Source organism: Aethalodelphis obliquidens, unplaced genomic scaffold, assembly GCF_003676395.1.
Source record: "Aethalodelphis obliquidens isolate GAN/ISIS:26980383/991018 unplaced genomic scaffold, ASM367639v1 scaffold7, whole genome shotgun sequence".
NCBI lineage: Eukaryota > Metazoa > Chordata > Mammalia > Artiodactyla > Delphinidae > Aethalodelphis > Aethalodelphis obliquidens.
The window spans coordinates 19614419-19631305 of NW_020837951.1; the positions used below are offsets into that span (position 1 = coordinate 19614419).

The following is a 16887-nucleotide window of genomic DNA, read 5'->3' on the forward strand; positions in this document are numbered from 1 at the left end:
TCCCGGACCGGGGCACGAACCCGCGTCCGGGAAGATCCCACATGCCGCGGAGCGGCTGGGCTCGTGAGCCATGGCCGCTGAGCCTGCGCGTCCGGAGCCTGTACTCCGCAATGGGAGAGGCCACAACAGTGAGAGGCCCGCGTACCGCAAAAAAAAAAAGAAAAAGTGGACCTTCAATGGCTTGCACCAGTAAAGACAGGTAGAGGGGTCTAGAGCAAGCTCAAAATGCAAAGGTGTCTCTAGAAATGGTGATTAGTAATAACCAACATCCTCCAGAGCGTTTGTCTTCCTTCATTGGTGCAATCCCAGACGGGAGGTCATTACTACAGCCACGAGAAGAGGAGGAGGGGAAGCAGCCTTGGCTTTAAAATGAAGGACCCGAGGCTCAGGAAAGGGAAGGGACCTGTTCAAGGTCACTCATCAGGTCCTCTTTCTGCTCCTCTGGGCCAGGAGAACAAAGACATCCCTGCCCCTCCCCAAGGGCACTTCCAGGATGACGTCACATGTTATAGTGGTTAATCCAGTAACTGATACACTGAGGGAAAGACTCTGGTTTCTCACCCCGGTACCATTGCCAGTGCTCTTTCCTCCACCTGGAGTGTCCTCCCACCTCTTTCCTCATCCCAATTCCAACGCCATCTTCTCCAGGAGTCTTCCCTGCTTCTCTCTCCCTCCTCCTTAGCACCTGGGACCTCTTTGATCCCACCCATCTCAATTCACCTCGTGCAATGGACTAGGGAGATGGCCATGAGCTCCTCCAGGGCAGGAGACGTGCCCCATTATTACCTAATATTTACAACCCCTCCATCCAGTGAACGCTTTTCATAGGCCCAACACCTCCCTGCCCTCTCTCATTTCATTCTCGCAACAGTCCTCTGAGGCCGGCATCGGACCCCGTGATTTACAGATAAGGAAACCGAGATCCAGATGGGCGAACTGATTTGTCCAAGCTTCCACGCCTGGCAAGCGGTGCAGCAGGATTCAAACCCAGGTCCATGTGGCTCCGAGGCCAGGGCTTCAGCCCCGCAGGGAGCCCAGAGGTCAGCCCCAGCTGGGTGGGGCTCAGGGAGCATGTGTGGAATTGACACGGGCACATAATCACGTGCTGTGTATGGATCTAGCAGCCACCTCCGGGCACAGCTGTGCAGGCTGGAAACCCCAGGAGAATCGGGGGGACATGGCAGGTGTTCCAAAGAGCTCTGGACATGGTCTGCACCCCGAGGCAGAGAACAATCTTCCCCCCGCAGGAGCTGGAGCCTGGGACGGGAAGGGAGAGGCGGGCTCAGCTCCCCAGGGCAGGCTGACCTTCATGGGCCTCGATTATTTACAAACGCTATAAACATGCCTATGCTGGAGATTTCTTTAGAACTAGGTTCTTCCCTGCATACAGGGCCTGCAAACCATCTGCTTCCCAGGCCCCATCCCATAAACATTTCTGGTGCTTTGTAAGATGGCAGCAGCTCTGGCTTCCCCAGTGGAGAGTGACCCATGAACCTTCCTGAGTCCCTGAGGATGGGACATAGCCCAGGACTTTGGGACCCGGGGCTCAGTGGGCTGGAAGGCTCTCCTGGTGGCAGGGGGTACACAGGGCATCCATGGCAGACAGGACCCTGGGGTTCAGAGAAATCACGCAGTTTGTCCAGGAGCGCCCAGCTCATGGGCTCATGGGTGGCCCGGCTGGCTGACCTAAAAGCTTAGGTTCCTAAAACCTGCTATGTGTTTGCTCCAAATCTCTCTCCTGTACCCAAAGACATGAAATACTTACGGGGTTTCCATCCAGTCCCGGAGGGCCTCTTTCCCCAAAGTCTCCAGGAAACCCCTGAGGGCATGAGAGAGAGCAAACATCTGCAGATTAGTGTTTATACCAGCGGGTGGCTTTGATCCAGACTCCCAGGGGACACAGGACACATCCATGCAGTCTCATCTCACTCCCTGGTTCCAGGATCTGGGCAGGCTGTGGAGTCCTGAGTCACCTCGGGCCCTCAACAAACTTTCCCCGTAAAGAACATCCCAAGGACCAGCTACTGTGGAGGAGCCCATGGCCAGGGAGCCCTCTTCCCATGGCCTCAGAGTCTCAGAAAAGAAAATAGTACCCAGCTCGCCGGCATGGAAATGCCAGCGCCCATGCTGAGACCCCGTCCTGATGGAGTCTGGGGTCAGGAAGCTGGGTCTAGGCCTGGACCAGTCACTGACTTGCTGAGAGTTTTAAGAGTCACTCCTTCCCCTGTGGGCCTCAGTTTCCCCATTGGTCGAAGCAGGAAAGCCCTCTGCAGCATTTCCCAGCTCAGACCTTCTGCCATTTTTGTGACGTGCTCTTTAAAAGCTACCCTGTGGACCCACAATCCTCATTTTACAGATAAAGAAGATGAGGCTCTGAAAGGGTATGTGTCAAGGTCATACAGAGTCACATGGATGGGGGACATCAGCACCGCGGCCACAGGTGAGTTTCGGCAGCTGAGAGAAGCCCGGAGGCCTGGCCCGGACAGATCTGGCCCTCTCGCCCCCTCCGTGACCCCACTCCACGCTCTCTGGGGACACAGGCAGCTGGAAAAACATCAGCTGTGGGGAAGCTTCTGGTGGCCGAGGAGGGGGAACAACTCCATTCTACTTCAAAAGGAAAAGCAAGTCCTCGAGCTTGGAATTCAGGGAAATCTGTTCTCCCCTCCTTGAATTCAAATCACTGTTTTTCCAGGGAAATTTAATGAAAAACAAAGCACATGTTTTTCTGACCAAGTGGATGCCTGAGCTGTTCAAACAGAAAAGATTCTTCATGGAGCATAATTTGTTTCTGGTTTCTAACGCTACCGCTACTGGGGGAATCCAGTAAGTAGATTAAACTAAAAAGACCAAAGCTAAAAACAAAACCCAAACCAATTACAAAGTCTACATTGGCTGAGCAAAGAGACCTTGAACTGTGTGTGCATCTGGCCTTTGTCTTGCCCTGGCCAGAATACTAGTCCCCTCACATCCCACCTCTGCCAGGAAGCCCTCATGGACCGGAAGGGCAGGCATTGATATGGACCGTATAGGAGGCGTGGCTTCATTCAGACACCCAAAGGAGGAAACGAGGACATATTACAGAGATTTGGGCCAAGCCAGTGACTTTGTATGCAAAACTTTACTTGCCTTTGACATTCACCCTTGAGGGAAAGGTTATTTATTGGTCCCATTTAACAGATGGGGAAATTGAGGCTCACAGAGAGAAATGTCACTTGACCAAGGACAAAAAGCAAGTCTGTGGCAGAGCTGAGCATGGGCAAATCCTGGCATGCAGAAGCTGCTCCAGTGTGTGCCTGACTGGGTTTAGAGAGTGGCAGAGGTAGGGGTGTGTGTGTGTGTGTGTGCGCGTGCGTGTGCAATTGCATGCACCTTCAGATCAAGTTTTTGTGGGGCCACATCTGACCGTATCTAAGATGCCTCTTCCCACATCCTTGGAGTCCCCCTGGCAAATTCCAATCCAGCCCCTCTCAGGCATACTGTAAGGTAGAGAGCCCTCTCACCTCCTGTGGCAGGAGACATCAGCTGGGTGAGCAGTGGGCAGGGAAGGCTTCTGAAGGCATTGAGCTACTGCCTCTGCCTTTGGGGGCTTGGCACGAGAGGACAATCCCTCAGGGGACAAGGGGGATGCTGTCTAGCCGGGCACCTGGCTGACTCCACGTGGCCTACGAGCAGCAGAATTTGGGGAGTCCATGCTCTGCTCTCCAAGTTCAATGTCTGGAGACTCGCCCGGGCTCGCCTCCAGGTTGACTGTGTGACTGCGGGCAGACCCTCACTTGGGCCTCTGTCCTGCTCAGGCTGGGGGGCTGTGATCTCTAAGAATCCTTCAGCTTGGCCCAATCCCTGGACAAGGCCTGGGAGGAAGGAGCCTGCTCCCTGAGGTGCAGGAATGCCCGCCCCCCGGCCCCGCTGCCACCAGGAAGAGAGAGATCCTGACGGCATGCCCCAGGCACCAATCCTGGCTGCGATGCCCAATATAATCATACCTAGCAGCCACCAGGCAGGTTCAAACCCACAGGTCTGCAGTCAGGGCCACTCCAGGTTGGCTCAAGGACTCCTCTCAGACTCAGCTGCCGGCCCAGCTTCCCCTGTGAGGCTTTAGAACCAGTGCAACCCAGTGACAATCCTGGCTCTACCACCCACAGGCCTCTCCAAGCCTCGGTTTTCTCTGCTGTACAACTGGGGCACTGAGACAATGAACCAAGATGCTGGATGCCGGGCAAGTCCCTGGCAGCACATGGAGGCAGCAGCAAGGTGAGGGCACATCTCTGAGGCATAAGCAAGGGAGAGACCATCAGAATGGTCAAACCCCCCAAGAGAGGCACTTATGTGGACAAAATGCAGCCTGAGTATAGCCAGTGGGTGACGACGGGGTGGGGGTGGGGGGTGACAGCAATGACAGAAACTGCAAACTCTAACAGCCCAATGAGAGAGGGCTTATTATTGGTCCCATCTTAGAGATGAGGAAACTGAGGTCCAGAGACGTTAGGGAACTTGTCTGAAGTCACACAGCTATGGAATAGCAGAACTGGGATCTGAACCCAGGCAGTCTGACTCCAGAGCCCAATCTCTTAGCTACGAATGGACCATGAATACACAACCAGACTAGAGCAAGCTTGTGGTCTCTCGAGGGAACGGCATTACTGAGGCTCAGGACCGGCTCTGCTTGTACGTGCTCAGTGGCCTCATCCCCGTCTCCACCTTGTCTCCCTTCCTTCGGAGAAGCCAAGCAGATGACCTCTAGGGTAATTAAGAACACACTAGTTGCAAAAAAGGGCTTTAAAAGAGCTGGAACAGATCTATGATTGGAATAATCATAGATGGTCTAGGATGGAAAGACCCTAGGTGTTCCTGACATTCGGCACCTCCTTCTGGAGGCGCAGAACCTGCCCAAGGCCCCACCAGGCTGCTAACTTGCTGCATCCTTCCACCCCTGAGCAACACATCCCACTTCTGACACTTGCCCTCGGCCCTGACGCTTGCTCCTCTGGATCCCAGAGAGGCAGCCGCCGAGATGAACATGCACCACCACTTCCACCCGGCCTGCTTCTCTCTGTCTGGCCGTGCCCGCCTGTGCGTGGCGTGTACTCCCGGCCCAGCCGGCAGCAGGACCTTCCTGTGCAGGCCTGAGCTCCTGGCTGCAGCAGGCTGGCCCGAGGCCCAAGGAACGGGCTCGGCGTCCTGCCGGGCCCCAGCCACGTGGTTTCTCCACTTTGCCAGGTCGGGCCCCCCTGGGGAACTGAATGCCTCGTACTTTGAGCAGAACAAGGCCCAGGAGGAGACAGAACCAGGATCCAGGGCGAGACTCCACATTCTCTCTTGGCTACAGCAATTCAGAGGAATAGACGAGGAAAAAGGGAATGGTCCTCATAAGCCCATCTGCAGCAGGATGCCGGAGGCTGAGTGGGCCTCTGAGAGCCCTCTCATCTAACCCCTGCCTGCAGCCAATGTCTACCCAACGGTCTGCTCCGGAAGGTGGGATGTAGGGGCAGGGATGCATGCAGCCTCCAGGACCAGAAGTCCTGTTACATCTTGAAGACTCAGCCCCCCGGCCTGCAAGATGGTCAGCCCTGTCCCACCCACCTGACAACCCACCTGCCCAGCTCCCCCTGGGCTGAGGAAGAGGTGAGGTATTTGTAATCCAGCCTCTGGTAAACTCGAATGCGTCATCACACGCTGGTTCGGTACCAACAGTGGGAATCCGTAACAACCTCTAGGAAGAGTCTGCAGAAGGACCTTGGAGGCCTCTTTACAGGGTTACCTTCTCCAAAGTCAGGAGGTCCCTGCACAGGTTTGACCTGCATCCTTCCTACTGCACTTGACAACAGCCTGTATTCTTTTCTAGAAGATGCGTGCTCTCGGAGTGTGCCAACAGGGAAAGACCCCTTGAGATCCAACACCCTCTTCTCATGAGGCTGAGCATCTTCTCACCCTGCCTTCTGATATTCACCTGGGAATCCACCCACAAATAGTCACCTCGGCGGGCAAGGAGGACGGAGGCAGGGAGAGCAGGATTCCAGGGTTGCCGGCAGACCTGGGGCAGCTCCGGCTCAAGTCTGGATCACAGCCCTAGCTCACAGCATCACCACCAAGAAGAACCTTCATCTGCTTTGTCCTCAGTTTCCCCATTTGAAAACCACTTTGCTCCCTGTTCCCCATAGGCTGAGAAGTGGAAGGAGCCTGAGGTCAAAACTGAACCATGTGAGAAGCCCTGTCCCAACCCGGATGGGCATGTGGCCTCGGACAAGTCCCAGTTATCCCGAAGCCACACACCGAGGGAGCTGGAGCCAAGGCTGGACCTTTCCAGCTCTAAGCTTTAGGGTCTGCCCGCCTGACTCACTACACAAGACCAGCCTTGGCAGGCCTGGCCAGAGGCCATGAGAGAAGCTGTGAGCAGGGGCTGGTCTTGCCAGGCATTCCAGCGGGCTTGATAGTGAAGCCACAGGGTGCCGGACAAGAGGATTTGCTGCGGCGTCTTCCTAGGCCCCATGAGAGACCCTTGGCTGAAAGACATGGCTCGGTCCCCAGCTGTGCGTGTCACTGCACTGTGCCCCAGACGAGTTGGGATAGCCCGGGAGAAACCCCTTCAACTCCAGCCAACTGTGTAACATCTTATATCTGGTCCCCTCCTCAGGAAACCACAACACATTTCACTTTCCAGCGGGTGATGTGAGATGAGAGCTGCGGTCTAGGCTTTCCTTCAGAGGCTGAAGATGTGAGCAGAGAGAGGAGACGGGTGATGTGGAGAGCGCCCTGCACGAACAAGCAAGGGTCCTCGGTTCAAGTCCTGATTCTGCCACCCATGTGCTGTGTGACCTTGGGCAAGTTACTGGCCTCTCCAAGATACGGCTGCTTGTCTGTCTGATGAGGAAGTTGGGCCACATCGTCACTAATGTTCCTGCAGCTCTGATGTGCTCTGACCTCTGCTGTCTTTCTCAGCTCCCATCAGCAAAAGACTCCCACACACCTTCCTTCCCAGCCTGACACTGAGCAGGCCGTGTGCATGGGCCTAAGGTTTTGCTTGCTAGAGAGAAATGGACTCCAGCAAAATCATCACCAGGCCTGCCAGAAATGAGGCCAGCTGGGATCTGGCATGAGGGAATTCAGCTCATTCTCCTGCCATTTCCTCTTGTTAATAAGTGCCTAGAAATCGCCTGGCCCAAAGCTTCGATAACAGGAAAACCCATTCACAAGGAGCCCCCAACCCCATCAGGCAGATCAAGGGCTCAGGAGCACATAACAGGGGGATGACCCTAAAGTCTGCTCAAGCAGCGTGTGGGCCAAGGGCACAGCAGACTAGGCGGCCAGGCAAAGGCACAGACGAAGCCCTAGGGACTCAGTGATATGAAGTATATTCCATACAAATTAAATCACATCCGACGCAGACCTTGCCCATTTGCTGGCCATGTCGGCTGGACCAGAGTCAAGGAGACTTTCACAGCCCTCAGGGGTATTGCGTGGCCATGGGGCTGTTTGGCAGAATGGGGTCGGTTTCTCGCACTCACGCCTGACACCCCATTGCCAGGGAACACCCATCATGGAGGGCAGGGTGGAATCTTAGGAAGTTAAAGACACAAGGCACGGAGCAAAGAAGCAGAAATGAGCTGTAAGTTAGGGGGGTTTAAGTCTGGCAAGTCCCCAGAGGGTCTCTGGGCAAATGGCTTTGAAGCCTCGGTTTCCTCGTGTGGAAAATAGGTATAATCAATCTTACCTCAAAGAATCACGGGAGAACCACATGTGGTTCAAATACCATGAAGGTAAAAGGGCCTCAGCAAGCGTTGCCTTTTTTTTTTCTGGTCTGTTTTGGCTGTAGTGCTGTCCCTAGTGCCACACCCTGGGACAAGAGGTAGAAGCTCGGGCTGCTACATTCTAACCCAGCTCTGACTCTCAGAAGCACAAGGCCTTGGCCAAGTCACTCATCTCCTGACCCTCAGTCTCCTCATCTGTAAAGTGGCAATGCCAGGCCCTCTGTGGGGCTCCCAGAATGGAGTCTGAGCAAATCCCCCATGGGTAGCATTGGAGGCAGGCCTGGGTGATGGGACAGGGCCCCACTGAGATATTCTAAGTAAGTCAACTGCTCCCACTCTGCAACTTAAACTTTGGAAAAACAGATCCAGAGAGGTAAAGCCACTGGCTCAAAGTCACACAGACCAGAGAGATCCTCGGCCACCCAAACAACTACGAACGGAAACAGTGAATGCCACTATTATATTGAGTTCTTACTACTTAACAAGCACAATGACCCCACGAGCTAGAAGCTATCATCCTCATTTTTCATATGGGAAAACTGCAGTTCAGAGCCAGTAACGCTCCTACCCCAGGACCTTTGCACCCACTGTTCCCTCAACCTGGAATGCTCTTCCCCAGAGAGCCACATGGCTCCCATTCTCACCTTTTTCAGGTTTCTCAAGAAGAGAGGAGGACTTCCTGGGCCAACTTATCCGACATCCCATACCCCAAGTACTCACGGTCCCCCTACCCTACTCCATCTTAACACTCAGCACCACCTGACGTTCAACCACTCACCCTCCATTCCCCCATTCAGTCACTGTCTGTCTGTCTGTCTGCCCCTGAGAATGGGAATGTCGTCTTGTTCACTGCTCAGAACCAAGCACAGTGCCTGGTCCATGGCACACACTCAACTTCAGTGAATGAATGAATGAGTTTCCTTGCCAAAGGGCTCCTGGCTTGAGGAAGAGATCCAGAGGCCAAGCCAGCCCTCACAATTTGCTGTGTGACCTTGGGCAAGTCCTTGCCTTGAAGCCAGAAGCATCAGGTGCTGCTCCTTGTCTACATCTAAGTGTCAGATATCAGCCCTCAGGCACAGGGGGGCTGTCAGCCACGGACTGTCCTAGGTACCCCCTCTGTCAGCTCCTTGAGGCCAGGACCTGGATCTTGCTTTTCTCTGAATCCCCCACTTGGCCCCCAGAGGACCCAGATCCCTAGACTACAACAGGTAAGGTGCCCATGAACACGCATGCCAACCCTAGAATCACAGACAACCCCCTCTGGGCCACCCTGGGTGCTCCCGGCTCCCTCCCAGCTGCCTCTCACCGTCTAACCTCCTCCCCCGCCATCCCTTCTCCATCAACCACAAGCAAAGGGACGCCCAGACCCGGAGCTGAGGATGGTTCCAGGCCTAGGAGTTGAACTGCAGGGCGGCAGCAGAGAGCCTTAAGCCACCAGCATGGGCCGGGCCAGAAAGAAAGATGCCTCAGTCACAGTCCTGGGTCTCCTTCAGCCTGACCTGGTGGATCGGGGGTCCTGCTCAGCCCCTCTTGTGGTCATGCCTCCTGTGGGTCTACCCAACACCCCACAGCTCTCTGACCTTGTGTGTACACGAGTAAAACAGGCGACACCAGGACAACACGGAGCCTGAGTGTTCTCTGACACAGGAGGGCAGATACCCAGTCTAGACCCCGTCTAGAGCAAGCCCCCCAGCAAGGACACTCATGACCCAGACAAGCCCCGCCCCCAGACACAGAACTACATTGCAGGGCAATTGCTGGATGCACAGAGAGGCTGCATCCCAGAGCGGCCCAGCGTCCACGGGAGGCCCCAGCCCCAGTCAGTGTTCTGGCAGCAGGACACAAGGCCCAGACAGCCCCCCACGCACACCCACACACTCAAAGCAGAGCAAGGGCAGAGCAGAGAGAAGCGAAGAATGCCCAGGCCGCGGGTGGACGGGGCCGCGTGGCCAGTGGGAGGTCAGGTTCACCCATAGAATCTGCGTAATAGACACGGAAAATCTTTACCGGCCTACCCATCTTGCCCCTCTTGCCAGGAACGCCGGGTAGACCCTGTAGGGGGAAACAGGGAAGAAGTCAAGACAGGATTCCAGCAGGAGACAAGCAGTGTTGCCCCAAACCAGCCCCTCTTTCACCCACAAGAGGACGTCACAGAGGGCCTGGCCTCTGGTCCACAAACACAGCAGGCTCCAGTTATCTGCACACCAGATGGGCGGTCCTCAGAGGCTATAGAGTCGGGGCCCGCGTGGACGTGAGCTGGGGAGATTCCTAAGGAAAGCACCCAGTGCCCTGGTATTCAGCAGACACTCGATAAATGCTCCTTCTGTTTCCCTAAGATCCTCTTTACCCAGCTTGTTGATGAGATTACTATTGAGTTCCCAAATACAGGCTCAGGCGGGGAGGGAACAGAGAGGAAGGTCCGGAGGCCTGTGGGAGCAAAGGCAGCCACAGACACACATAAACAGATGAACGTGGTGTGTTCCGGAAAGCTCTACAAAACTGGTGCCTGGCGGGATCTGGCCCACGGGCCGTAGCTTGTAGGCACTTGATCGGAAATAGGAAATGAGCCCGTTTCTCACTTTCTGAAAGCCCTTCAGTAGCTCCCCACGGTCTCAGAACAGAGTCCCTCTCCTGACCTTGGCCCCTGAGTGCCGTATAACTGCTCCCAGGTGCCCCCCGCAGCCTGTCTCGCCCCATTCCTGCCTCACACTCAGCGCTTTGACTGTGCTGTTAAACTCGCCAAGTCAGCATATGTCCTGGACTTTGCACATGCTGTTCCCTGTGTCAGGAAGGTGTTTGCCTTGACTTGTCCCTTTATCCAACTCCGGGGCACCTCCTCCAGGAGGCATTCTGTGACTTTTCCAGACTGGCACCTGGCAGACGGGGTGGCCAGGTGGGAGGTAAACAAAGAAAGCATACTCACTCGCTCTCCATCGGACCCTGGCAGGCCGAAGAGCCCTGGGAGTCCAATGTAGCCCTAGGAAAGAGCAGAGGGGAGGTCAGAGGGGCCGAGTGGCGGGGTATGGCGGGCCCGGCCCGGCCCAGCCCCCCTCGCTGCCCTCTGGCGCCCGGCTCCTCTTCCTCGCTGGAGGCATTGGCGGCTCCGGCAGCTCCTCGATGACATAGGCCTTGAGGCAAGTGTATATGCCCATGGACTGCATGGTGCTGGCTTCCACGATGTAGTCCAAAGGCACATACCCTCACGCCAGGGAAGGGCGCGGGCGCTCGCAGGGGGAGGCCCGCCCCGCGCCGGGGGCTCTGGGACCTGCGGGAAGGAAGCTCTCTGCCGGGTTAGATGCTAGGGTGGCGCCAAGCCCTACCCACCCCCAGGGACGCTGGCGGGTGCTCTCGGCTTCTGCAGTGCCTCCTTCTAGGCCTCGAAGGCCCCCCATGGACGCGGGGCTCGAATCCACCCTTGGGCCCCTGAGTGCGTCCAGTGGTGACAGCAGCTGTCACCCAGGCGTGCTGGCATCCCGCAAGCATGTGTGCCACTGTATTCAACCCTCCTGAGGACCCTGCTGACTGCCCACCCTCCCCCCACTAAGCAAGGGAAACTACGGCTCTGGAGAGAAAGCGGCACAACTAGTGAGGGGTGGAGTCCAGCTTTTCCGCCTCCAGCCCTTATCCACCCGGTGCCCTCCGCCAGGCAGGCCCTTCTCAGCCCCACGACTGCACAGCCAACGCTTTCAAGCCCAGCTCTGAGGCTCTCTCCTCTGGCCAGCATCCCTGACGCCCCAAACCAGAAGTCACCTCCTCCCTCCACCCCAGCGCCATATTCGCACCTCAGTTAACAGATGTACCACTTCCTGTTCTGTATCTTCATTAGTGGTGTCCACATTTCATGGCCTCATTAGCCTGGGAGCTTCTCAAGAGCAGGGGCCTAGCCCAGGGTGCCTATCCCTAACCATACTCTCTAGATGTTTGTGAAATGACTTACTCAGAGCTATAACAAAAGCTAACATTGAGTGAGCACAAACTATGTGCCAGGCCCACTTCTCAGTGCTCTGCAAGCATTAGTGCATTTACTGCGCCCTCATCACACCCTCAGGAGGTAGGAATTATTAGCCTCCTGTAGAGGTGAGACCATTTAGGCCCAGAGAGGTGAAGTGATGTGCCCAGGGTCACACAGCTGGAATGTAGCAGAATGTGGTATTTGAATCCAAGTGATCTGACTCCCAGTCCGGCTCCTAACCACTTTGCTACATTATCTCCCGCAAACAAGCAACCATCGCAGGCTCACAACCATTTCTCTTTCTCTAGAAGTTCAAGAGGTCATAGGGCCTCCTTCTCAGCATCATCTTAACAAGTGACATTTACCGATCCTTCCAAGAAGGGTTTATATCCCAGATTTGCAGGTGACAGACTTGGAGAGGTCCAGTGATGTGCCCAAGCTCCCATGACGGGTTAATGGCAGAGCAGGTCTCAAAGGCAGTCACCCTGCCCCCAAGTCTGTGCTCTGCCTGCTTCATAAACATGAGGCCGGTGGTGGCAGAGTTGGGAGGGCAGTCTGAGTGGCCCCGGCTCACCCAGGCTGCTCAGGACCCTGTGACCCTGGAGACGGGTGTGCTGGGGCCAGACCAGCAATCTCCCCACATGTGGCCTCAGGATGCCACAGCATGGCATATTGCAAGCCCCAGATGTCATTAGCCTGTCTCGCTCCTCCTGTCCTCCTGGCAGATCAGAGACCTGGGGCTGAACTGGGAAGACCTTCTCCCTGGGCTCAGGAGGCCCCTCTGGGGCCATAGCTTGTGGGAACAGCTGGATAAAGGAAAGGAGGCAGGCCCAGCATCCTAGGACAGGAGCCTCCTCGGGTGCTGCCTTTCACCACCCCTACCCCACCCCACCCCATCATCATCATCATCATCATCATCAACATCAACATCATCAACATCAACGTCACCATCATGATGTCCTGGGGAGCTTCCCCACCTCCCAGTCGGTCTCCTAACAGCTGCCCATCAGTTCCAGGGATTCGGGCGGAGACTGCAGCCATAAATAGCTTTGGCTCAGGCGCGGAGGACGCGTCACACTTGACCTGGCCTGACGCAGGACTGTGTGACCCACTTGCTGAGCGTTCTTTGAGAGGCAGAGAGCCCAGCCCTCAAAATACCTGGGTCCTCATCCCATCCCCACCTTAGGCGTGCTGTGGGAACTGGGGCTGTCGGATCCCCACCATGAACCCAGTTTCCTTGTATATAGAAGAGAGAATTCCAGCAGATCATTTCTTAGTCTTCCAAACTCCATTTACCCCCATTCATTTCGCCCAAACCTTCTCTGCTGCCCCACAGCCCACCCAGGAGGTCCCATCGGGTGGCCCCTCCTCAGCACTATTTGCTTCCAAATTCCTGGTATCCCCATAACCATGCCAGAGGTAGGAATGGACATCACTCCCATTGAAAAGATGGGCAAACTGAGGCTGCTAGCTACTCAGGGTTTGTTCCAGGGGCCTTGATGGAGGGGGAGAGCAGATGTTCCTCCAGCCTCCAGGCCCAGGCAACGTTCACCCATCGGGCAGCACTGCCCTCCCAAAAGGGTGGTCCACCCCGTCCTCAGGTGAGAGCAGGAGAGAGGGAGGATTCCAGTGACGGACAAACTGGCCCAGGCTTTAGTTCCCTAGCGCTTGGGATGTGCTGGGGGACACGGCAAGCAAATGCCTGATTATAGCAGCCAGACCATGGCTGAGCCCCCAGCAGACCTTTGCTGCCCAATTACTTGGCCATGGGGACCAAGCTGGCTTAAGGGTTCCCTACCACATGGCCATCCTGCTGCCCCTCTGCGGTCCAGGGAGTGCTCAGGTGGGAGGCCTCGACCCCAACGCCCCCAGCAGACCCTGGGTGGAGGCTTTGCAACCCTGATCTCCCACCAGGCCCACTGGAGGGACAGCTAATGCCCACCGGGCTCCAGCCGGGTAGCGCTTGCCAAGTCCCACTTACCCGGCTGCCTTTGGGGCCAGGGTTTCCTACAGGTCCAGGTAACCCCTGAAACACAAAAGACAGAGGGGCAAGGACATATGGAGACGTGCTACCTGCTGCCAACAACCCAGGGTAAGTCCTGTCTCCTTTGGCCCTCAGCTGCCCCTTCTGTAGAATGGGAGTGGGGTTACATTCGTGGTCTTCAAACTGAGCCCCCAGCTACCCTGGGGTCCCAGGGAGGTGGCTCAGGGGGAGCCTCTGGAGCCCCACCCCCAGAGCCCCGGAACTCCTCTTTCTTCTGTTTCTTCCTGGCATCCTTGCCCTGTTGCCTTCAGAGAAGGTTCCTCGGTACAGCCCCCTTGAACAGCCCTTTCTTCAGGGCCCACCCAGCAGGTGTAGCTGCTTGGCCCCCAGCCTGCCACCTCCCTCTGCCTGGGGGCACCCGTGGCCAGCTCCACACCACCACGGCCACAGAGCTTCCAGAAGCCATATACTGCACCTGCCTGCCAGGGTAACCTTTGGCCCCTGGGCTGCCCTCGGGTCCCGGCTGCCCCTGCAAAGGAACAAGAGAAACGTAAGGAAAGGAGAGACCCTGCCCAGCTCCAGATCTGGGGGGTTGGGGGGGGACCAGGGCTTACAATGGACAAAGAGAAGGGCAGGAATGTGAGATGAAATGGGAGGAAGGGGAGGCCATCGGCCTGCTGGGCCCCCAAGCCCACCCCTTTGAGAAACCGGTCAGACCAGCTTGGAGGGACAAAACCTTCTGTGCTCGAAGCCCAGGAATAAGGCCCAGAAGAGGCCTGGCTGGCTGGCTCTCCCATGCTGGCAGCGGCTGCTGCTTGACTTGGGCCGGGGCAGCCAAAATTCCTGCAAACCCCGTGGCGGCGTGTATAATATCCCCTAACATCGCCCGGAACAGGCCAGCTATTCATGGCTCTAACTGGAGTCGAGTGGCTCATGCCAACACCGGGCCGGCATGGACTCCAGCCCTTTCAGGCGGCAGATGTGGCTGGCTGAGAGGTGGGGTAGAGTGGGGGCCCCAGCAGGATGGGAGGCAGAACCTCCTGGCTCTGGAGCTCACTCATGGAGCTGGGCCCAGGGAGGAGGCCAGGGACAGGCAGGGGCTGGAGTGAGGGAGGGCAAGCAGGGTGGGGCAGAGGCTGCAGCCCTCACCTGTTCTCCGGGGTGCCCCGCCGGTCCAGGATAGCCCTTGTGTCCCTGTTGTGGGGGGAAGAGACTGAATCAGGCTGGGAAGACACATCTGGGCCCATGGATCGCAGAGGCCCAGCCTCCCCGCCTGCCTTTTCAGCACTGCATGCACCGTGGCGGGGACGTGTTCAATAAATACTCCCAGAACGGATATATGCACATCGGGGTTCCTGTGGTTCCCTCTCCGCCACCAATGGTTCTTAGACCAGAAGACGTTGGGGGTTGATCACTCCTTGGGCAGGGTTTGGGAGCTAAATTAGGATACGGCAACTGCGAGAGGGTGATGCTGTATCAAACCATTCTTTCCAAATCCAGAGCGAAGGTGGGAACGTCTGAAGCAGGGGTGGAGGGATGTCTTAGTGGATGGGTAGACTGATCAGGACCTTAAGGTCTGGGTTATGCTCAACCACCACGATGCTGGGACCTTCTGTCGGGACCTTCTCATTAACCCCCTAACGGAAATGATCTCCCACACATTGACCAAATGTATGAACGAAAATAGCTGCCTTCCTTCTTCCCACTGGTCCCAGCAAGTATTCCAGGGGCAAAGAGGCCACTCAATGGTTGAGAAAGACTCTGGCAACATTCCAGTACCGACCGTGACCCTCTGTCACCCTGGTCCAATTCCCATGGTCCCCAAAGCCAGGTCTCCAGATCAAGAGAGTCAGAACGAGTGTGTGCCTTCAGGTGGTGCTGGGGTGACCACCTGAGCCATTTCATAGGCGTTAGGAGCTCTCTGAAGGGAAACCCTGGACTTCAAGCTTCCATCAGCTTAGGGCTGTTATGAAATAAGATGGAGCAGGGGCTTCCATTTCAGACAGGGTGGAGGAGACGGGGTGATCTCCGTTAGACCCCCTCTCAAGGGGAGCCCTACACTTGACCCAGACACGGTCCCTGACTTACTGTGCAACTCTGGATGGGTTACTGTCCTTCTCTGGACCTCAGATGAGGGAGTTAGAACTCCGAGTCCCCTTCAGCTCTGGTGTTCTGGAACTCAAGAGTTCTAGGGCTCCCCCAGGAGTCGATAAATGAGACTCTAGACTACACACACACACACGCACACGATGCCTGTGGACCCCCTCTACGCACTGCTGTTTACATGGGATTACACCAGGGACTTCCCTGGTGGTTAAGCGGTTAAGAATCCGCCTGCCAATACAGGGGACTCGGGTTCGATCCCTGGTCTGGGAAGATCCCACATGCCACAGAGCAGCTAAGCCCGTGAGCCACAACTACTGAGCCTGCACGCCGCAACTACTGAAGCCTGCATGCCTAGAGCCGGTGCTCCGCAACAAGAGAAGCCACCACGATGAGAAGCCTGCGCATCACAATGAAGAGTAGCCCCCGTTCGCCCCAACTAGAGAAAGCCCGCACGCAGCAACGAAGACCCAATGCAGCCAAAAATAAACAAACAAATAAATAAATAACATGGGATTACACCTTTATGACGTCCTCTAGCCCTTACAACAGCCAGATGAGGTGTGGGGAAAGGGGGTTAAGGGTTATCATCTCCATTTTACAGAGGAGAAAACTGAGTCTCGGAGAATGGAAGCCACTTGCCCCAAATCCCGTTGCTAAGGAGCAGCAGGCTTACGCTCACCATTGGGTCCTTCTGACACCTGAGGCCACATGGAGAGCCTTGCAGTCCCCCGCCCCCAGGCATGTACAGTTCATGCATGTCCACAGATACCCACAGGCACACACACTCGGCACCCCCGCAAACCCCCAGAAAGCAGCGCTCTTAATCATAAACAGCAGCGCTGGTCTGATCCAAGAGGTTTGGGGAATTTACAAGCATTCTTTCTGCACCTACTCACGCCTCGAGACAGCCCAGCATTATGATTGCATCTCAAACCTGGGGCCCATGAGATTGACGCATTACGGCTGGCTGAGATTCTTCTACCCTGGGGCGTGTGTTCTTTTCCCCAATGGGCAAATGGAGGCACAGGCCACAGCCAGCAGCCAGCATGCAGAGTGGTTAAGATCTCTTGTTTCAAATTAATCTGGATCCCTATCCTGCT

At 56.1% G+C, this 16887-nt stretch overlaps 1 protein-coding gene across 6 annotated transcripts in view; it reads right to left on the minus strand.

Annotated features, from left to right (window-relative positions):
* Positions 1 to 16887, minus strand: part of COL27A1 (collagen type XXVII alpha 1 chain) — a 143851-nt gene that overhangs the window by 82695 nt on the left and 44269 nt on the right. For 5 of the 6 annotated variants that reach the window (XR_003432530.1, XM_027105102.1, XM_027105100.1 and 2 more), the window contains exons 8-13: positions 14831 to 14875; positions 14157 to 14210; positions 13679 to 13723; positions 10669 to 10722; positions 9753 to 9797; positions 1766 to 1819 (exon numbers count right to left, since the gene is read on the minus strand). Coding sequence is in view for 5 of the 6 variants with exons in the window: in XM_027105102.1 (XP_026960903.1) it covers positions 1766 to 1819; positions 9753 to 9797; positions 10669 to 10722; positions 13679 to 13723; positions 14157 to 14210; positions 14831 to 14875 (297 nt within the window). In the remaining variant the exon portion in view is untranslated. The remainder of the gene's footprint in view (positions 1 to 1765; positions 1820 to 9752; positions 9798 to 10668; positions 10723 to 13678; positions 13724 to 14156; positions 14211 to 14830; positions 14876 to 16887) is intronic. The other variant, XM_027105101.1, reaches the window with a different exon arrangement.